The sequence below is a fragment of the Ursus americanus genome, chromosome 13, assembly GCF_024610735.1.
Source record: "Ursus americanus isolate L20-20 chromosome 13, mUrsAme1.1.p, whole genome shotgun sequence".
In the NCBI taxonomy this organism is placed as follows: domain Eukaryota; kingdom Metazoa; phylum Chordata; class Mammalia; order Carnivora; family Ursidae; genus Ursus; species Ursus americanus.
Genome location: NC_142139.1, coordinates 43,409,890 through 43,433,007, shown reverse-complemented (window position 1 = coordinate 43,433,007; position 23,118 = coordinate 43,409,890). Strand labels below are relative to the sequence as shown.

Sequence of the window (23,118 nt, the reverse complement as noted above, 5' to 3'; positions counted from 1 at the left end):
ATTCTAATTTATTCTTGCAGGGTGGCAGAGTTCATTTAGACAGTAGAACTCTCTAAGTGAGACATAATGTTCTTGAATTGCATTGTCTAAAAGAAAAGAATCTAAAACATTCTCAAATATTAACTTTAAAACGGATATTCATAAACCAGATGCAAAATCATGTCCCATTACTTCATTGTCTCACTCCATCTAAAACAGTGAGATTTTCTTTTTAAAAAGGTGAGTCCAAACTTCCAAAAGATTTAGATTTCACAATATTAGCCCTCTCAAAAAAAGAAAGAAAAGAAATGGTAAGAAGAAGAAGGAGAAGGAGAAGAAGAAAAATAAAGTCTGTACTATCTGTAACTTTTTAGATGTCCTTTTACCAACCCCTGATACATAACACTTCAAAATGTAAAATGAAACCAACATAATAAAAACGGGGAGAAAACCGAGATTCGCTGGTAGCTAATAGGGAAAATTTATCTTATCTAACATAGTGTTGGCTGTTTTAAAGGGAAAATTTTGTGGACCTTAATTATAGAAGGAAAGAGACATTGTAATATGTATGCAAGAAGAAGAAGAAGAAGGAGGAGGGGGGGGAGGAGGAGGAGGAGGAGGAGGAGGAGGAGGAGGAGGAGGAGGAGGAGGAGGAGGGGAAGAAGTTGTCTGCATCGGATTCTTATAGAGTACATTCTTTATTTTTTTTCCATAACAGAAAAAGTCAGTTGGTTACGGGTTGTATGGACATGCTGTTTAAAACAAAAGGTTGACATTTGGATCCAAATCAAGGAATAAAAGCCTCACCTTATATATTTACACAGGAATCACAAAAGTTCATTTTAAGGTTAAGAAACTTGCATAATAGAAAGTTTTTATGAACATTTATTCTAAGTTTGGCTACAGTATATGTATATAAAATGCCTAAAATTGAATCCTTGATTGGGCAAATGTAGTGCCTTTGAAGTTACATAAACTATTTAGTCATGCCTTAACATTCATCATTACCTGTTTTAAACACGAAGAGCTTTAATTTATGTTATTTTTAGTTCCGTGACCTAATGGATCTCCTTAAGAGCACTATATTAAATAGCCCCTTCCTAATGCTAGAAATAATAGTTATGGAACCAAGGAAATTTGAAATGTTTTCTTTTTACCCCCAGAAGAATATTTTCCTGTTACATTCTAAAACAATTCCTTTATTTCTTTAACCGTTAATGTTTCCTTCTAAAAACTGAAGAAAATATTTTATATTCATGTTTTTACTTGATCTGTAGTTTTTTATTTGGTGCCAATACACGAAAATGTTTGAAAAGAGACAATCAACCCTGGAGTTACACAGAATAAAATGAGAAGAAAAGCTTAGCAAACAAAATTGCATCTTATAAGGGAGCAGTAGGGGTATCTAACTCATGAATAAAGTTTGGTGAACGCTATTCTTATGTTCTTATATTCTTATGTTTATGTTCTAAAAACCTTTCTGGAAGGCATTTTGGCAATAAATATAAAGCTAGCTAACATATACTTTGACCCAATTATTCTTCCTCTAGGATTTTATTCAAAATAAATAAGTATGCCACAATGTTTATTCAAGGCTGATCACAAAAATTGTAACAATCTAAAGAGCCATCAATAGTAATTTTAGAATATCCATAATTGTATAACCGTAAAGTAATGCACAATTCCAATTTTAATTAACATGAAAGGATATTCAAGTGAAAAAACCAGGTTATAGAAGAATCCATGTAACCTGGACATTTTTATGTGAATAGGAAAAGTAGTATGGAAAAGAATACTACCTATTAACAATAACCATGGGTGAGTTCAGGAGAGTAGAGAATAGTCTGGGGTACGAGCAGTTATGCGAGTCTTTTAAAAGTATTTATTAAAAAAATATTTTCTTGTCACAGTAAGCTAAATTCCTAACATTCTAATATAAAGGAAAAGTTGATCACTCAAAAATCTTTATGAAATTATTTTAAAGGTAGTGTATTTTTTAATCTAATTTTTAATCACTCTAAGCATAATAAAATATCCCCTAAATATTAATGATTATGTTCCTGTTACATTCCCAGGTGCTAAATCCTTTGCTGCCATCTTTTGGAAGTAGGTTACTAATGCATGCCATGGATTTCTTTCACCTTCTGGAAAAGACTTCCCAACTTAGAAAAATAAGGAAAAATTACATTCTGGCAGGAGTCCAATGCTAAAGCAAAATTAGATTTTCTCCATAGTGTTGAAGAATTTGTTTTATTCACATTACCTACATCTGGATTCTGGCCCCTCTTTCTTTGAAAATCCTGAAAGGGGCGATCTTTTACAAGGAGACTCCAACTGAGCAATGCCTGGGCTGTCCTCAACCCTGCGCCTTAATTCCACAAAAACTCATAAAATTTTTGTGCAAAAACAGTAATAGTTTGTCTTTTTCTATCCTGAAACCAGATTTGTCTTAAGGGGAAGGTGCACAAAGCAGGAAGGTGCTGAGCAATTCCAAAAAGGTAGATGAAAGAGGGAGCGACGCTTGGAAGAAATGATATGTAAAACTATTTTACACAGTGTGGGCTAATAGATCGGGAAAGAAAGAACACACTAGCTCAACTTCCCAAGTAAGAATAACGTCATTGTGTATATGAAAACGTTATTAAAATTGAAGATTTCTTAAAACACCAGTAACATCATAAAGTCAATATAACAAACTAGTCTTGTCTGACATTTCACAGACGAAAATAACCACCTGATTATCAAGTTAAATAGTATTCTTTCAAACCTACCAGAGTCTCAAAATCTTACATTAGACATGCTGGAATAATAGACTAACAATGGCTGGTTTCCTTCACTCATCAGAAGCTGATAAACAATTTTAATCGGTGTAGTTGGTTATCACTGGCTTCCTCAAGATTCCTACACTTTCCTTCTAGAAATTCTCACCCCATAAGTTGGCACTGGTATTGAGAAATGCCCTTGCATCTTGGATGCTTACTCTTATTCTCTTCTGACATGAGCATTCTGTGTTTAATGTATATATAGTCTTTAATTGACATCTATGAGAATTTGCTTTTTGTAATGCACGTCTCAAAATGCAAGACAGGTGCTTTATTTATTCACCCAGGGCTTGCTGTGAGTACAAGCTCCTTTGTCTCTAACTTGTGCTGCCAGTCACAGGACAATAAATAATTAGCCTGCTAAAGGGAGGGCAGGGAACTTTTGAAGAAGAGTCACTCCTCAGTTGCTTCTTGATTGGAAATAATTCTTCTCAGTCCCCTTGTGACCCAAAAGGCAGCACACTGTCACTTTGTGCAAATGTTTAAATCTACAATGAGATAGACTCCATATTCATAGACCATTTCCTCTGCTTAAAATATACTTCTGATTCCTCCTATGTCCTAAACTCATTAACCAACTCACACTTACTTTCTCTGTGAAAACTTTGTAGTGCCTCCAGGAAGAATTCTTTGCTCTCTCTTGAGACCTTCTCTCTCCGTACTTCTATAGAGAAATCAGCACAATGTATAATCACCGTGTGCCTACCCAACCTTTCAGCTTGTCTCTAATCTATAAGATCCCTGGGCAGAGACCTGGTCTGGTTTATATTTGAACTCCCCAGATCCGACCCAGAATGTTATTGATATGGGAGTACTGAGTGAATGAATGATTGAGTGAAGGCAACGTTGAGAAATGAAAAGGGCATAAACTCAAAAAATATTTCCTAAGCGAATACGTCTGAGATCAAATATGTATTTGAAAAAAGAAAAATAAAATAAAGAGAAAATGTTACATAAGCTACTGAAATTTTTTGTTTGTAGTGTTTTTATTTTTTTAATTGAGTATATGTGGCCTTTTGGAATGTTTCAAAAATTATTTCTCAGTTTAAAATGCTATTTGTTTATTCATGAGTTCATTCAACAATTATGCATTTATTGCAAACTATGTGTTACATAGAATCATAGTATTAATTCAGGTATTATATACTGTTATTATTAACATATACTGAAGCTACCCGCAAATATTGATGAAGTACGTAATACTCTGCTGCTTAGGGTAATAGGAGAAAAATCCTGTGCTTTAGGTTTTGTGTAGAAATACAGTTGAGTTCAGGTTAATTGCCTTTGTTTACCGTAGCTTTGTAAGGCATAGCTTGATATCGTTTAGTAATTATTTTGTACTAAGTTGAAAATAAAAATCTAGTATGTTCTATAGAAAAGATAGGATCTTAAAGGCTTTTTCATTAATATTTTTTGTGAATTTTATTTTCTTACATCATATCTAAATGAAAAATTAGCCAGGTGGGTAAAAAATGAACTGAGTTTTTGAATGAATATAAACATTAACAAATTAGGACTTCACGTATTAGGATGATGTGGATTCTGTCCTCAGTGTGGGCAAAGGTACCATGATGGAATCATACTTGTTTATTAATAACTTATATGAATTAGAAAGTCAACAGTAACTAGTAGGAATGGGAAATCTTTGTCTCATGCAATGATTCACACAAAAATGTTTGAAAACATCAAAATTTAGCAAATGTTGATCAAACTGAATTTTCCAAACAAGTTGATATGAACCGAACACAGTTTTGAAAAAGTTGAATTGTAAATGTCATAAATGTTACTAAAAGCATAATTTTAACTAAATTTCATAATTCTTGTTATGTGCATTTAGTTTTCAATTCATTTATTTATTAAATCTACATAACTCAGTGTGATTTGTTTATAAATAATTGTTGGATAATTGAAAAATAAATAAATTTAGAGATATGGGAAAAAATACCTGGAATAAATTTAATTACTAGTCAATGAACTCATTTGCCAATTTAGCTAGGGTTAAATATCTTTTAAATTAAAAATAGTAGGGGCGTTTGGGTGGCTCAGTCGGTTAAGCCACTGCCTTCGGCTAAGGTCATGATCCTGGCGTCCTGGGATGAGTCCCACGTCGGAATCCCTGTTCCCAGGCAACTGCTTTTCCCTCTCCTCCCTGCTCTGCTCTCTGTCTCAAATAAATAAATAAAATGTTTAAAAAAAAATAGAAATCCATGTTATTTTGAAGTCTTTAAAGAAGTGTTTTTGTCATTTGTTTATTAAATAGATTCCCTAGGCTAATTAAGTAATGTTGATTTTGGTTACTTCAGCAGCATGTGGTCCTCCAGTCTGAGACCATTTTGTTTATTGACTGGTTTGATTTTAACCAGATTATCCACTTCGTATACAAAGGCAGAAACTTTACATTAAAGAAACACTTGGAATGGTTTTAAGCTGTGTGGACAAGGGATGACTTCTTTCCAGGTCCTTGGTGACTGAGTTGCATAAAAAGTGTATCTAATATTGACTGAATGAAATCCCAGGCACTCTTGCAGGTATCCCACCTGCATTACTTCATTCGGTACTCACAGCAAGCCTCTAAGGTAGCTATTATTATTATTTTTTTCCCAGAAGAGGAAACTGGAGCATAATTTGCCTGACATCACACGGGTATTGGGAAGGAGTACCAGGATTCAATGGAGCAGGTCCTCTCCTTAGCCTGCAAAGGACACTGTGTAGCTATTCTGTTCCATCTGTCAGTACGCTATTCTGTCCGTACACTATTCCGATTAGCAGAACTTCATATCCTAACTCTGGCAAAACGGTAAATGTGCTTGGGCTCAAGCAGCAGGTGGAAGTAAGGACTCTCACTCCAAGAGCAAGCTCTAGGCTCGCTGTTCCGGGTGGGAGCGGGAGGGTCCTATCTCCTAGGCAACAGCTGTAGCACTGTAGACGATAATGCACCCCTTTCCCGGTACCCAAAGGGGTGATGTCATTTCCTTCGTCTGGGCGGTTGCCTAAGCGACGCGTTAGGCGGAAGAGAGGTGTTGGGTACCCGAGAGACCTGGCGGTAGGGAAGTCACTTCCTTCCGGAGACGCGGTTTCCTAGCAACCGCCTCCCATCTCCGCTTTTAGTCCCTCCCCTTTGCTCAGTCCAGTGCCAGTCTCCGAGAGACTGCAGGCCCCGGTCAGGACGAGAGGTTTCTGCTCAAGGCCAGGGGCTCAGTCCTTAGGGTAGCGAGGAGCCCACCGCAGGATTGGCTGGGGTGGGTATAGAACACGGGTCTTGGGGGTTCTCGGAGGAACGGGACGTGGACAGCGTTCCGTGTGCACGGGCCTGACGAGTGCTGGGAGCTGGGCGGGCGGGCGGCGCGGTGCAGCGCGGAGCCGGCTGGGACCCGGGCGCCACCCGGCCTGGCGAGAGCGGTCCCTGGGCGCGCGCTGCGGCGGACGGCGGGGCGGCGGACGGCGGGGTGGCCGAGGCCCAGGCCTCCACTCCGAGCACAAGAAAATTCACGGGCCCATTCGTGCAGTGATTTTAATGCTGCCTACCATGGAAGCATCGTTTTGTTTTATTTAGCCCAATGGGCACTGTTGTGAGAGGGGAGAGCGACTGGAAAAAAATACCGCTATTGCAGTTTAGCTTTATGATCTTCGTCTTTCACTAGAGCTGTACGCAAGCTTTTGTTTGTTTTTTGGTTTGTTTGTTTTGGTCGTCCTTCTAGTTGTATCTTTTATGCTGCTGATCTCCTTGGTAGTCTTTTTAAAATAAGGTATGGCTGTTTCGTGGGTAATGTTATATTTTTTGAATGGAAGACGAGTGAAAAATAAGATGTTGTATTTTAATTGGCAACATTTTATCATATTAAGCTGTTGCGGTCATTTATTTGATCATCCTTAAAATAATGCATAACTATTTTAGGATAACTTCAACTTGACTTTAATTTTTTTGATAACAAACTCGTGAAAATTTTATATTTCTTTAGAAGAACTCTATATTTAAGTGAACATGTAGCGCAATGTTCATGAGATGCTTTTCTTAGTTGTTTTTTTCGTTTGCTTTTTTTAGCACTTTTTAAAGGGTAATAATAGAAATTCTCAAACATGCAAAAACGTCTGATTTGTTTTTTGTATATTTCAGACACCATCAGAGTTTGAATTATTCCTATTATTTATTAGCTGTTTTATAAAGGTAAAGAGTGAAAAAACAAAACCACTATGTCTGATGAAGTTTTTAGCACAACTTTGGCTTATACAAAGAGTCCAAAAGTCACCAAAAGGACTACTTTCCAGGTAAAGTATTTCAAAACGTTTTTATTTTGAGTGAATTTAAAGGTAAACACTGTATTAACAATGTTGGACTTGAAACGATTCTAGAAAGGGCCCTGTATAATGCAGGAGTACACCTTACATTTCTTTGGAGGTTTGGCAGATGATCGTGTTTAGGCTCCAGTATTAAAACTCTTCTGTGTGGTCTTCAGACTACTTAACTAGCTTCACTACTAGGTTCTTACTACGTTAAAAGTTTAAATCAACTTTTAAAAGTTAAGTTATATAGCAACTTCAAATTTGCATATAATTTTTTTTTCTGTTGTAACATAATAACATTTCAGTTTTCTCTATCCAGTCACTATAATTTTGAACTCAGCCTCTAAGTTTACAGTATTAATTACATTTGTTACTGTAATGTGCTAAAACAAAGGATCTTAAAAAGTACGAGTTTCTTCCAAAATGCCAGTTTGTAATAAATCCCGTCTAAATTGATTCCTGTCTTATTCTCCCGCCCTAATTACACCCTGTAATTTATTTATTTGATATTTCCTGTCTCCTCCAATTGAACTCCATAAGGAGAAGGATCTTGTCTGTGATGTTACACATTGAGTCTGAGGGCTTGGGTGCATGGCATGAGGTAGGCTTTCATTGAACATTTGTTATATGAATGAAACCTGAGTTTGAAAGCAGTTATTAATCAAGCATTGTTTGTTTAAAGAATTAATTCTAAATTTGAGACCGCTATGTTTGGGTGGAAATTGATTTGAATTATTTCGTTTCAGGATGAGCTAATAAAAGCAATTACAGCTCGCTCAGCCAGGCAAAGAAGTTCTGAATACTCAGATGACTTTGACAGTGATGAGATTGGTATGTGTGAATGTGGAAAAGTAAACCGCTTTTCCTCTTTTTGCTTCCTTAGTTATGTTTAGCTCATCCCTTCAAAAACAATCACTTACGTTAAAATAATACCTATATATACACTGGTTTTAAATTTCCAACTTTTTAATGAGTAAAAAGCTACTTGTAATCTTCAAGAAGTTGTATGATTGCCTTTGTTTCTGAATGGCGTATACTGAAAATAGAAATTAACCGATAGCAGGTTTGAAATAAAAGAATTCCCGTCTGCTGGAAACCATGTTGGACACAACCTATGTCAACTCTATGAGACTCTATAGCAAATTAAAGACTAGAGCCTAGAGAACTAAACTTTGGTGCATGTCAGAATCACTTTTGTAATGCTTTTTGTAAATCAGATTTTTTTGGCTGTAATAGGGGCTCAGTTTTAAAAACCTAGTATATCAGTGCTGGTATGATCTCTTTTGATTATGTAAAAATATTAACATTTTGGGTTTCCGGTGTAAGCACACAGAATTCTAAACTTGAAGCTCAGTGTTTTATACTTTAATATTCGTAATAATTAAATTAATATTTAATATTCTTTAATATAGTGACTAACTTTTAATGTTCTCTGTGAAAACAATCAAAACATTAGTTACAGCATTGCTATGTAGTTAAGTTGGCATTCTTTATTATTCTTCTCACAGTAAAATCCAGTACTCTGGTATGGATGAAATTGTAGTACTGAAATTTTTATGGAAAATAATATAATTAGCAAATAACTAGTAAATTCTTCCACTTACCAACGCTTTTGGTTTTATATAATGAAGTCGTTTGCACATAAAAGCTCTACAGTCCAAAACCTAATTTAAATATTCTATGTCATTGTTATTTTGAGGAACCTTTGAATGACTTCTCAGAGCAAGCGGAGGGTTTGGCACACAATTCCCACTCAATAAGTATGTTTTGAATACATTAATGAAATTGAAATTTTTATTTCATGAATACCAATAAAAACTGCGTAAGTTAGCTGTGTTTCAGAGCTACTTGCATCCACCCATGGTTGTAAATTAATTGCTAGTCTTCAAGGCAATCTTTTTGATTTATATAACCCTCACAACTTTAAAAGAGACTACTGAAAACATTTTTTCTCATCCATTTTTCAGTTTCCTTGGGTGATTTTTCTGACACCTCAGTAGATGAAAATTCAGATAAGAAAAAAATGAATGATTTCCATTTATCAGATGATGAAGAAAAGAAGTCTCCAAAACTGTCCTTTTTGAAAACCAAGAAATCAGACAGTGACATAGTGAAAGATGAGCCAGTGTTCTCCGCCAAAAATGAGGAAGAAATGGCACCTGATGGTTGTGGAGACATGGTTGGAACTCCCTTATCTAAATCTCAAAATAAAGACCAGGAAATTGAAAAAGACAAAATTGAAATGAAACCTAAACCCAGAACTCTTCCAGTCAAAAGCACATCTTCAGGTAATTCACGTTACTATAAGTGCATTTCTTGAAAACTTATTTTATTTATTTATTTATTTTTATTTTTTAATGTTTAAAAAAGATTTTATTTATTTGAAAGAGAGAGAGAGAGAATGAGAGAGAGAGAGAGCATGAGTGGTGGGAGGGACAGAGGCAGAGGCAAAAGTAGACTCCCCGCTGAGCAGGGAACCTGACAGGGTGCTCTGATCCCAGGACCCTGAGATCATGACCTGAGTCGCAGGCAGATGCTTATCCCACTGAGCCACCTAGGTGCCCCTTGAAAACTTATTTTAAGATAATCACAAAATATCTTTATATGGTAGCTAGTAGATATTTAAGAAGTAGACTTAACTTTTTAATTTTAGAGTTATAAATCAAAATAATGGAACCATAGAGAAAACTCATAATGCTGCTGTCCAGTTGCATGTCAGTCTTGCATTTATGCTAGTACCTGATAAAAGGCCAGAGTACCTTGTCATCCACAGCTGTGGCTCCCGTCCAGCCTTGCGAGGCCTTTGGGCCTCAATTTTGTTTTTAGGGATAGGACTGCAATGCAGTCCTTCCTAATCCATCTTACACTCCAGAAATTAGTTACATCAGGAAGGAACTCGTCCTTCAAACAATCATTTCCATGCCATCATTTGCCAGAAAGTTTTTTGACATTTGAGTATATGAAGGGAGAGAGTTTTGTTGATGTTGGTATTTAAACCTCTAACTTTCCTTAAGAGAATCTCCATGTAGTTTCTCTGTTCCCTGGGAAAATCCACTAAAACTCAGTTTTCTGAAGGGAGGTTCCTGGTGAGATTGGGAGTACAGTAATTTCTCCACAATTCTGCTGAGCTCTGGGCACAATGGAGCAAAGATGGAGTGAAACAGGAACCAGCCTCTCTGAGATCCCCTGGGCCACCACCTAGAAACAGGGGCATAGAAGTTTAAGGGTTTGGTGTCTTCTAGTTGTTTTTTCCTGTTTTATAGAAAAAATATTAGTTGATACTAACCTTCATAAAAATCTCTTTCCTTTATATCATCATTAAATACTCCACTGGTAAATATTTTATGTTTCACATATTAGATATCACGGGTAACATCAGGTAGAACTTTATTTCAGACATATATTAGGGAACCACTCCTTCCCCCACAATCCCATTGACTTTCAGATATGAACAGAGCAGGGACTACTAGGAGAAAAGCCACAGTATGGTAATTATATGTGACCTTGGGTAGGGTAGGCCTTATTGTCCTCATGAGGAGGAGAATAAAACCCGCTCTTCTTGTTCTACAGAATTGTTTTGAGAATCTATTGAAGTGTATCTCAGAAGCTGTATAATTCTACCAAAAATATAAGCACAAGGCATAATGAGACAGAATTAAATTGCTGAGATGTACCTTCCTGGTGTACTGAATAGCATCAAAAATGGAGAGAAAGGGAGCATAATGGAACTTGGTGAATAATCCAGTAGTTCACCATTTCCCCAAAAACATTCTACAGTTTGCTCATTGGTATTATTGGAAAAACACAGAATTATAGAAATTTTAAAGTAACTTCTTTATGAGAGAACTTCTTGGAGCCATTAATAAAGAAATATGAATGGGGACTCTTCAGGAAGGATAGAACAGACAGTGTTTCCTAGTCCCACCAACTTTAGAAATCTATTTTGTAGATTATATTTATCTTATTTGTATTGATTCTGAAGAGCTTTTCATTAAGTAAATAAGAAAATGTAAGCATTCAGAAGCTAAAAGTTGGACTGATATAGGTAGAAGTATATAATTAGAACTTTATGGTAGATAATCATCAGTATTCCACCTATTTAATACCTTTTTAAAAAAAAACCTGTGACAAATTAAAATGAATAGATAAATACTGTCTTTAAACCACAAGATGGCACCAGGATTCTAAATACCGTATACAAATGTGGAATACTTATTTGTAAAGTCATTAGCCATTTGCAATTTACTATGTGTTACATAAAAATAATTACCAAAAACAGGTAATCATTTATACTTAATTATAAAAGAAAGGATTTTGAAAATGTATAGATGTAGTTCTTTCTTTCTGAAAACTTGACAATACTTCTGGAAGTGAAATTTTGGTCATTATTCCTAGGCTCTTCGGATTGAAGAAAAAAATTGAGATTAGTGGTCAGTGCCTGGCATATACAATTCAATAAATATTTTAATGCATAAATGAATAAATGAATGATTCACTCATGAAAGAAAGTGTGGTTCACAAGCTAAGCTTTATCCTTTTCTAAATTTTTAGACTTTTCCTTTTTCTTACAAAGTTTGGTTAGCCTAATGTTTTTAATGTGGTGAGACATTTCCGAGGAGCAATTAATGCTTTATAAAAATATTGGAACCTGAAAGTTTCTTTTGTTCTTCTTGTCTTTTGTGGAAAGTACAATAACTAGACTCTTTCACTTTACTGAGCAACTGTCACATGGGTAGTGATTGCAGAAAGTAATTTTTACGGGGTTGCTTTTATTTTAACATGAAAATGACTAAAGTCATGAACTTTGGAGCCAGGGTGCTCTTGCTTTAATCCCACAAACTAGAGTTTATGGCCATAGGCACACAACCTCTGTTCCTCGTTTTATTTGTCTGTAAAGTGGGCATAATAGTTGAACTTGCACTAGAGGTTTGAGGCAATTAAATGAGTTTATATATTTGAAGTGTTTAGAACAGCCTGGTGTAAATTAAGCACTTTTCTAAATGCTTTTATTATTTAGCATTTGTTCATAAGCAGATCATTTCATTTTTCCATACATATTTATTTTGAGTACAGTCTGTTTCACTGTGTTACAAGCACTGTGATAATAACTAAGAATATGGGGGCGCCTGGGTGGCTCAGTCATTAAGCGTCTGCCTTTGGCTCAGGCCGTGATCCCGGCGTTCCGGGATCAAGCCCCACATCAGTCTCCTCTGCTGGGAGCCTGCTTCTTCCTCTCCCACTCCCCCTGCTTGTGTTCCCTCTCTCGCTGGCTGTCTCTCTCTGTCAAATAAATAAATAAAATCTTTTTAAAAAAAAACAACGAAGAATACGATATTATAAAGACATAGTACCAAAAAAATAATAAAAAAGACATAGTACCAATCCTCCAAGACTTAGTCCATTTGGGCCACTCTATCAAAGTGCCATAGACTGGATGGGTTTTAAACAACAGACACCTATTTCTCACATTTCTAGAAGCTAGAAGTCTAAGATCACAGTGCCAGCATGGTCAGGTGAGAGCCCTCTTCCAGGTCTCAGACTTCTCATTATATCTTTACATGGAGGAAGGGTCGAGGGAGCTCTCTGGAGGCTCTTTTATAATCCCCTTTCATGAAGGTTCCATCCTCATGACCTGATCACCTCCCTACTGCCTAATACCATCACCTTTGTGGTTAGGATTTCAACCTAAGAACTGGGGAGTACACAAACATTCAGACCATAGCAAAGACTTTACAATTTAATGGTAAGTTTCATAAAAGATGCAGTAAGAACACAGGAAAGTAGGCACTTGAGTTTACCTAAGGGTATCAGGGAAGGCTTCCTGGAGGAAATGGCAAGAATAGTTGTAACTGACAAATAATAGTACCCGTAGTCAGGAGTTTTGGTTGCAAATGACTCAACTCAAACTTGTGGAAAGAGGAATTTATCACCTTATTGAGCATGGATGTGAGAAGACCTCTCTTTAGGTGTGATTAAGTTTGGAAACAGTACTTTTATGTCATTTGGATTCTCTACTTCTGTCTTCCTTCCCTGATTCCCAGACCTTCTCCCTATCTCCTCCCACCCCTATTACTGGCTCAGTTCCTCCATCCTTTTGTCCTATATTTTTGTCATTTGGTCTCTTTGTCTCAGACATCCCTTAGCTGGCAGGAGTAGTCCCCAAATCATATCCTTCCAGCTTCATGACTTTAAAGGCATATTTTCCAACTCTAAATAGAAAAATACTGACCTGACCGCTTGCTGTGGACAGGGGAAATGAAGTTTCAGTGATAAGCCGGGAGGATGGTATGCCTTGTGGGCCCACCCTTCTCACTGAGGTATGGAGGAGATACTTGTTAGCCCACTAGAATTACAAGGATGGAGAAGAGGAGAGACCACCCCGAAAAAAAAGGGTGTGATAAACCAATGAAACGAAAACAAAAAACACAATGAAAGAAAGAAAAGTTTACCATGGTTATTAGTGTGCACTGAGCACTTACTGTGAGGCAGGTACTGTGCTATGCAGTAGGAATTCTTACCTCATTTTACCAATGGGAAAACTGAGCTTGTGGAGGTTATAGGATTCTGTCAGGTTACAGTGCTGGTGTCAGAGCCACGATTCAGGTATGAAATATCTGAAATAGACAGAAGGTAGAATGGTGGTTGCCAGGGGCTGTGGGGAGAGGCAAAAGGGAGTTGCTGTTCAACAGGTGTAAAGTTTCGCTTACGCAAGGTGAATATATTCCAGAGACCTGCTGTACAACACCAATCCTTTAGTTAACAATACCGTATTGTGCGCTTAAAATTTGTTAAGAGGGTAGATCTGTGGTTAAGTGTTCTTACCACAATTTAAAAAACCTGACTCAACACCTTCTTCCAGGCATTATACAATATTCTCTTACACTGGGGCTCGAATGACATGCAACCATTCGTCAGGAGAAGAAGCAGGAAGCGGACATTCTAGGCAGAGGGATCGGCTTGGGTAAAGGGATGGTAGCAGGCGGGATTGTGGCGCATGCGCGAGACGGCAGCAAGCCCGGCATTTCCGGAACACAGTTTGGAGAGGGTGTGCCAGTAGACGAGGCAGCACCAGCAGCCAGGGAGAAGACCATAAGACCTTTTATCTTGTTCACAGGCCCTTAAGCTTTTATTCTGTAGGATTGGGCGCTGGGGAGCCATTGAAGCATTTTGTGGAGAGAAGTGATGTGATCTGATTTTCATTTTATAAATACCCCTGAGGCAGTAATTTAGGAAAGAGCGGATGAAGAGCTGAGGGGGGATAGGGTGTAAAAAATGGGATAAATGAGAGATGTAGCAAGAAGAATCAATAGGGTATCCTGACGCTTTGGGTATGGGGGAACAGAGAGAAGAATCCGAGATGGCTTGAGAATTTGACCAGAGTTTAGGACACAGCTAAAATTGGCAATGAAACATTTATAGCAGTGCCAGCTTGGTATGATGGTGGAATCTTCTAGCAGCATTCATAAGCCCATGTATAAAGAGGAGGAAGGTGTTGATTATTTCAGTTTTGAAGTTTTGTCATAAGAAAACACCGGTAGAACAATGGAGAAATGAATATGCATAACAGGTAAAATTTAGGCAAAAAGTTTATATAAAAAACTTCCTTATATTTTGAGGGCTGGAAGTACACCAGCATTAGATTGTTGTTTTAAACTTGGAAGTAATGGAAATAGTCACTGAGAAATTTTAATTACTCCAGAGAGATTTTATGGACTCTGAGAACAGCAGCTCATAAATGCAGTTCTTTGTTCCTCCCTCTGGTGAGAGCGAGCACTTCTGTCCCCAGTACCCACATTGTCTTCATACTTATAACAGAACTTACCTTTCTCTTGAAATTTCTTTTGTTTAGAACCTCCTCCCCGTCCAACCTGTAAAATCCTTGGACAGGGCCATTGTCACTGTCTTGAATATGAAGTCCAGTAATGTGAGTAACGTGTATGGTGCCTGGCAGCAGAGACTCACTAAAGGTTTATGGATGAGCCCCCCTCCTGTTTTTTAGAGGCAGAAACTGGGCACAGTTGTATTTTGTTTTTTATTTTTTTGAGTGCTATGAGAGTTCATAAAATTGAAGAGTTAACTTCTCACAAGAGTAAAGTATACTAGTTCCTTCCAGGATGACAGCTACTTTTAAAAAAGAAAATTTGATTTTGAGCTATTGCTTATTAGTGCTTATGGGAGCTCTGTGTAGAGAAGGGTTGTGGGCTGCTTCTGGATGCCCGAGGACAGAGAGCCAAGGAGCAGAGGCACAGGAGGAAAGTGGGATGGCACCCCCGTGGTAGCTGAAGTCATGGGCATTGTTTCGTATGCTCATGTTAAAACGGTTTGTTTTTCAACAGAAAACAGCAGCAGCCTTGAAGCAGACAATCACTTTAAGCCTTCACCTCGGCCACGGAGCATGTTGAAGAAACACAACCATAAGGAGGAGAAAGAGGGGCTAGGAGAAGATAAGACAACTGCCCTCCGTGAAGAATTGGAGGCACATTCTGCACCTTCCCCCCTTCCAAAGCTAAGCGACCGACAACTAGAAGCTGAGAAAAAATCGTTCTCCGAAAACCTCGATCCTGAGGTCAGCACTACTGATGAACTGCTGAATTGTGCTCTTGAACTGAGGTCTTCGCATCTGATTATGAAGAAGAGAATATTTGTGTGCATGCATGTGTGTGTATGTGTGTGTTTTGTGTGTGTGTTTATGTGTTTTCTTCAGCAATTGATAGGGAAATAATCTAAAGGTTTTTTTTTAATACACAATATTCCATCGAGTCTAAAACTTCACCAACTGTAAGGTATAGCAAAGATATAGCATTATTTTATGTACTGCTACGAAAGAAGGAAACTCTGCCAATTAATCTATATACACCAGTAATTATAAAATGCATCATCTCCTTTCAGAGAAAGTAAAATGTGAAAAAATATGTTGCCCTTTGAATCTATGCAATGCTGTCTATCTTTCATCATAAGAATTTAGAGTTTTATTCACATATCTTTGAATTGTGTAATCTCTGGCTAAGGACCATATAGCCAGTGTCATTTTATTCATTGGTTTTATTCACTCAGCAAAGGTATATTGAATGATCATGGCACTGTCCTGTATTTTTGGGAATCTGCCGAAATGGGAGTAAATATGACCCTTCAGGATTTCATCAGAGAGTTTACTATGTATTGTTATTAGGGGGGGACGCTGGGCCCCCTCTCTTAACCTGCTGAGCCACTCCGGTGCCCTAGGTGTGGGTTTTTTAAAAACATTTATTCTGCTTGGATTTCATTGAGCTTTCAGGATCTATAAACTGATAATTTCTATGAAAATGGGGAGTTTTAAGTTATTTTTTCCTGCCCTAGTTTTCTTTTCTCTCCTTTTAGGACTGAAATCTTTGATATGTCTCACCTGATCTCTAAAATTCTGTTCATGTTTCTTCAGTCTTTATTCCCTTTGTTTTTCAGATTGAATAATTTGTATTGCTCTGCCATCGGGTTCACTTCCCAGTTGTGTCATCCCCGATCTGCTGTTGTCTATCGAGCAAATTTCTTTTTTTAATATTGTAGTTTCCAACACTGTAATGTCCATTGGTTTTTTTTTTTTTTGTATTTTTTGTATCTTTAAGATCCATCTGTGTCAACCTCCATGCGTGCATTTCCTTTAAGTGCTTGAACATATTTATAATACCTACTCTAAAGTCCTTGTTTGCTAATTGCAACGTCTGGGTCATCTCTAGGTTGGCTCCTGAGGACTGTTTTTGTGGGTTTTTTGTTTTTTTCATGAATGTGCACCACAATTTTCCATTTCTTCACCTATTTAGTAACTTTTTGATTGAATACAGGGTATTATGAACGATATGTTGTAGAGATTCTAGATTCTGTTCTGTTCCTCTGAACACGTGTTTTAGTATACATGTATTGTGGCTGGACTCAGATTCCCAACTCTGTCTCCCTTGCCATGGATATCAACGGAAATCTCTGCTTAATTCTTTCACTTTCTGACTGCCGTGATTTTACAGGATCTTCTCTGACATCTTTTCTATGCCATGCATAGATGAGCAAAGGGTTTTGGGTGAATTTTATATGCAAGTTTTGGGGTTCATGTCCACTGCAGCTCTTCCTCAAACTTACTGGCTGATCTTCTCGTCCTAAACTCTATCCTCTGCTCCCTTGAGCTAGTCCACTAAGGCTGTAACCTTCTACCACTTGAGCTGCACAGATGGGTGAACGTACTCAGGCAAAAAGCTACTAACTAGCCAGTCTCCTCTGCAAAGCTTTGTCTCTCAAGGTAGATTCCTTTGTTTCAGCCCTTTTGCCATCTTCCTAGATGGTTTCTGTTTATTGCTTTTGACAAATAATTGTCTTTGTACCATAAAATATTGTGGAATTGAAAAATAGAATTAATTATTTATACAGCAAAGTCAAACTTCTTACATTATGATACCATCAACTTTAGGCTAGATTACTGTTCTCTAAAGACATGTTTAGTTCAGACACACAAATATAATTATTTCATTTCAGATATAATTTTCAGAATTTTGAGGACAACTCAGGTGCATGAAATCTATGCTTTTTCTGTCTAACTATTTGGTAGTAGCTGTTTACTTGGTTTATAAATTGCTTTCATTTGGACAAATAGTAATATTTGACACCAAGGGTTTTTGCCTACTGTCTCCATTATGCTTTCTTAGAAATAAGAATTAGAGAAAATATATCAAATCTGTGTCTCAAATATTTATGAGATTTGCTTTGCGAGCAAGAGTTTTGAAAATCACTGAAAACAAATATCAAGAACTAGATTCAAGAACTAGAATAGCTCTTTAGTGACCCCATTTAATGATCAAGACATCAAGGCTTGACAGTAAAGTGTGTTAGTCTCCATAGGCTTAATGCTTTTGGTGTTTCAGCAGCAAATTCCTAATGATGATGATTTCAGAGTTATAAAATAGTCTAACTAATGCTGTTGCCCTACCATAAACCTTAAGAACTAAACTTATATAGTAAATACTTTTTTTTTTTTTTTAAACAGGATCCATGGGTAACAAACCTATCATCATTACCCCTTAAAGAAAGTCTTGGAGATTCCTTTTCACCAGGATCTGGAGGAAAAGCATCCATAAAAGGTGGTTATATCAGATTATTACATCTTAGTCTATGTGTGAACTCCATATTGTTTGGAATACTATTTGTAAAAGAAAGAATACATGGTTAGGAATGATACATGTTTGTATTTGCCTCGGTTTTAATCCCAACTGTGCTATTTGATTTTAGATGCAGAATTAGATGCAGTTCCAACAGCAAAATCTCTCTGGCCCTGTATACTGATTTTTAAAATGGGGATCATAAGAGTAATCTACCCCACACAGAGGCCGTGAGAACTAAATGAGTTAACAGTACGTGTAAAGCACTGAGAACAGTGCCACAGTAAGCACACAGTGAGTGTAAGGGTGAGTTGTCAATGTATTTCTTTCCTTAGTCCTATGACTTAACAGCTTAATAAAAGCGAAAAGGCATCACTGTTTCTAGAACTGAGGTGTGTTAACATTTATTAAGTGCTTACTGTGTAGCATAATTTTTGTCATTTTACAGACGAGAAAAACTGAAGTGCAAAGATATTGGGAAACATACACAAGGTCAGTGACGGAGCCATAATTTGGATCTTTGGCTCCACAGTCCTTGTTCTTTTTACCGAACGCACTGATTAACAGCTCTAAAGAATCCACTAATGATACTTGAGTCATGAGTGCTCTCCAAATGAAAAGGTCTAACTCTATTACCAAATTATTTTGAATCCTGCTTACTTCAAAACAAGTTTCAAAGATGGCTATAATGAAAGCAGCAGAATTAAGACTTTGACAGCAAAGATAGAAGGTTAGCCACTAGGTGGCTCCTAGTAGAACTGAAAGTTGGTGATGACTGATTTCTTTCTGTTGAACATTCCAAAGTGGGGGAGACAGAATAATGGAAGCAGTTCTGTAATTGCAAAACTGAATCTTCTTATGCCAGAGCTTGAGACTGTCCCTTGGAGCATGGAAAGGATGAGCAGTAGGCCTTTAGTGCCTATTACTAAGGGCGGGTATCAGAGGCCACAGTGCATCTTAGCAGGAATACCGCTGTCTAGAGGATGGCTTTATTCTGTGTGATGACTCTTCTAAAATTGCATGAATTCTTGGTTCTCCTGCACGTATACGAGTGTACAACTGTACCCATTGTGTCTCTGGTAAATAGGGATGTGTGCCTCGCACTTACACAGCCTCATATTCCAGCTAAGAAACCCCGGCTTTGACTAGAATAGATATTGCCGTGCTACTTACTTGATTTATCATCAGCAGGAGCTTTTGGTATGTCTTTGGTTTAGGGTAGTTATTCCATTCTCTTTCCCTATATGATGTTGTTTTCTAAGTATTAGGTATGTCAGATATTTTAGTAGATTGAGTAGCCATTTTCTCTTTCGTAGATCACTTTGGAGAAAAGTTTATTCAAGTTGAACATAATAGCTCTCCTTGTATTTTATTCTGCAAGACAAAGAGATTTATAAACAATCCTCAGTTAGTAGAAAGCAAATGCATCTGTTATCCACCTATTAGTTCAGAAGGGAGTTTTAGTTTTGTGACTCTGTCTCAAAATAGATCAGAATGAAGAACTCCTTGAAAACCACATGAAATCAAATGAAAATGAAGAGAATTCATTTTTGATAGACTTTGTTACTCCTCCAATTGAGAAATCCCAGGAAAGCCAAGTGATTAGTGATGACCTTGAAGAAGAAAAGGAGAAAGCCGAACTGATTATGAGTGACTTAACAGTTGATCCTCCACTGTTGAAATCTCAGAGTGTCTTACTATCTACTGATGCAACTGAGTCTTCAAAGGTACTTATATGAAATTATACCTTTTATACTACAGCTTAAAACTCAAAATAGACCTTTTAAATATTTTATCTGCCACATTACTTCTGAATTGTCTGTGGAAAACTCATCTTTTGATAATGGTATATTGTCAGGTAGACAATAGAGTCAGTGGAGTTTTACTTCGGGGAAGGTTTGCAGTGAATATAATAAAAGTCAGTATTTCCTTAAAAATTATCAAAGGTATATGATCATAATATACTCTTAAATATCTCAGAAATGCAAACCCATAAGTGGGTGGGTTTCTATGGGTCTTCCTGTTATAAAAATGCAGCTATCTGGAACAATTTCTGAGGTTTTGAATTAGTGAAAGTTACTCCTTTAGATATCATTTTTAAACATTTTATAAATTTTAAGGAAGATCTTTAAGAAATGTTTATCCATATCTTACTTGTTTAAATGGATGGGCAGGATTATTATCAGAAACATTTTTATTATTTTAACCTTGAGAACCAGATTTTTGGTCTGTAGGATTACTTGTCACTATACTATAATGTACCAGAATACTGTATTTTTAAGATTTATGGTATAGCATTTTTAGTCTTTATTTCTCTTGAACTTAGTCTTTATTCCTTATAGCTGTAGTTAGCTGGTGGTTATGTATACTTACTACTGGGGAAGATAACAGTGCTAGTTGAAAACTTGTGGTTGAATAAGACTTTTCTAATATAGAATATTAGTGCTTTGTATTAAAATTTATGGAGAAGGTTCATTAAACCATGTTCTGGGTTTATTGTTCCTAACCACTTTCTTCAGGAAAAGTCACTCAGGCCAAGTTAGCGATGTACTTAACGTCTGTGGTCTCACTTCAATGCTAGCACCCATCTGTCTGTGTAAAGTAGAGAAGTTACTCCCTAAAAAGAAAAAGGGTATCCTAGAATTTATAGACAGGATCCTAGAAATGTAATAGAGGAATTCTAAATAACAACAGGCAATTTCTGTATAACAAGTAAGATCGTAACATATCTTTTGATTGAATCCTTGGCTTTATCCTTTCTCTTTCCTGAGGGATCTTCCTCAAGTCTGAATCACATCACTCCCCACTAAGGTCTCTTGGTTGGATCGTCATCGGAAGAATAAAATGCAAACTCCTTCCCACATCCTCAGGACCCCTCATGACTCTTCTCTGACCATATCTTCATCCGCTGTCCCTGCCATTCACCGTGCTTTGGCATCATTCACCTTTTTCTGTTCCTCAAAATTATCAAGCTCTTTCCCTTCTCAGGCTCGTAGCACTCACTGCTTCTTTCTTTCCATAGGCCTTCCTTCATGTGGCCCCTTTCTTCCCATCATTTGTCTTAGCACTGCTGTCAAGACCTCAGGGAGGCCTTCCCTGGTCACTGTCATTAACATAACCCCTCACCCTAGTCACTGTCACTGGACCCTAGTTTATCTCCGTCATGACTCACGTTTGGTTTTGTGTTTCATGTCCATCGCCGTCTCTAAAATGTAGTATCCTTATTAGTTTCCAGTGGCTACTGTACTTGACACATAGTAGATGCTTTAAAAACATTGATTTCCTGGCTGTTTGGCCTCTTAAACCTAACTGGTAGTCATGGTGAGTAATCCATCTATGGTATTTTCTCTTTAATAGAAAACCATTGAAGATAGAAATATGAAGACTAAAAAGTCAACAAATAATAGAGCATCCAGTGCAGCTGGCAGGTAATAAAGCTGTCACTATCCCTCATTAATGAGTGTACATTCCAATAAAGCCAGTTTTAATTTAACTTCTGTAAAGTGAATTTCATTTGGTATTATTGGATTTTCTTTAAATTCCCAGCTCCTGAAGTGAATGAAGTAGTTACTTCATGATAAAATTCCTCCGTTGATCATATTCTTTCATGAAAAGGAGTTGATTAGCGGTTCACTATACTCTACATTGTTCCTGGGATAGAGTTTCTTTTCTGTTTTTCCTGAGACAGTACATATGCAGTAATAAAGCTGAAGTCCAGCATTATGCTTCTCTGTGAAGTACCTTTGTCTCACACATGAAAATTGTACTTAAAGCCTGGAGGTTCTATGGACTAAGCTGGTTTATTGAAATGAGAAGACTCTATATGGCTCCATTCACACTGATGATAATGAACGCCTATCTCATAAATGCCAATCAAAACCTTCTCAGTCTCTTAAATTATCATAAATCAAATAAAACAGAAGTCAGCAAACTTTAACTGTAAATTGCCGGTTAGTACATGTTTTAGACTTTGGAGGCCGTACAGTCTGTGTTGTAACTACTCAGTTCTGCTGTTGTAGCAGGGAAACAGCTATGGTGCAATAAACTTACGAAATAAATAAACTGTACAGAACCGGATCATGGGCCATGATCCTGAAATAGAGGGTGCTATTCTAACTTTGTATTTAGAGTTGTTTTTGTAACAAAATGATACAAGAGACTTAAAATCTATTCTATCAATATTATTTTTCCATGTAACTGGAGATGTAGTCCATATTTCTAAAAAATGTTCTAATTACAAATATCTAGAAAGAGCAATCAGTTTGAAGCTCTTAGTAGACTAAGAAAAAACTATCCTCGTTTTTCTTTTTTATCACTTTCAAAATACTTATAATTAATTAATTTACAATATAATTTCAAATATAGTGGTTGCAAATTCTAATGAATTTTTCTCATACCAGGTGCAACTGTAATATTTTATGTTGATTTATTTGGATCTTTTCAGATTAATGACCTCTGAGTTTTTAAAGAAATCTAGTTCTATGAGGAGACCTCTGTCGACAACTACCTCTTCTCACTATTTAGGGACTTTGAAAGTCTTGGACCAAAAGCCCTCCCAGAAACAGAACACAGAACCCGAAAGAGCAGACAGCATAAGGGCAGCTGTTTATCAGGTAAAAAGGGAAACATTTAACAAAAAATGAAGAACTGATCACGTAATAAGGTTACCTGTTTATCAAGGAATAAAAGGACCCTGTCAGAAGTGGTGATTTAATACATAACTTATTGGGAAAGATTTTCTTTTATAATACCTGAGCAACCCAAAGTTTAGTTTTTTTTTACTAAACTATTTCTTTCCACGCTTTGGTTAACTGATCATAGTTGTTTAAGAGAGTATGCCGTGGCAATTTATGAAAATACAATAAAAGCAAAAATATTGTTAAGGTCTATATATGTTTTTATACTTTTTCTCCTTAAGATGT

At 36.9% G+C, this 23,118-nt stretch overlaps 1 protein-coding gene across 2 annotated transcripts in view; it reads left to right on the top strand.

Annotated features, from left to right (window-relative positions):
• The first annotated feature begins 5,908 nt into the window (after positions 1–5,908).
• Positions 5,909–23,118, top strand: part of MAP9 (microtubule associated protein 9) — a 30,344-nt gene continuing 13,134 nt past the window's right edge. The window contains exons 1-9 of one of the 2 annotated variants that reach the window (XM_087866536.1): positions 5,909–6,040; positions 6,916–7,067; positions 7,829–7,913; positions 9,128–9,370; positions 15,419–15,648; positions 18,085–18,178; positions 19,685–19,923; positions 21,554–21,624; positions 22,641–22,809. In XM_087866536.1, coding sequence (XP_087722662.1) covers positions 6,993–7,067; positions 7,829–7,913; positions 9,128–9,370; positions 15,419–15,648; positions 18,085–18,178; positions 19,685–19,923; positions 21,554–21,624; positions 22,641–22,809 — 1,206 coding nt within the window. In that variant the 5' untranslated portion in view covers positions 5,909–6,040; positions 6,916–6,992. Of the gene's footprint in view, positions 6,041–6,915; positions 7,068–7,828; positions 7,914–9,049; positions 9,371–15,418; positions 15,649–18,084; positions 18,179–19,684; positions 19,924–21,553; positions 21,625–22,640; positions 22,810–23,118 lie in introns of both variants that reach the window. The other variant, XM_045798771.2, reaches the window with a different exon arrangement.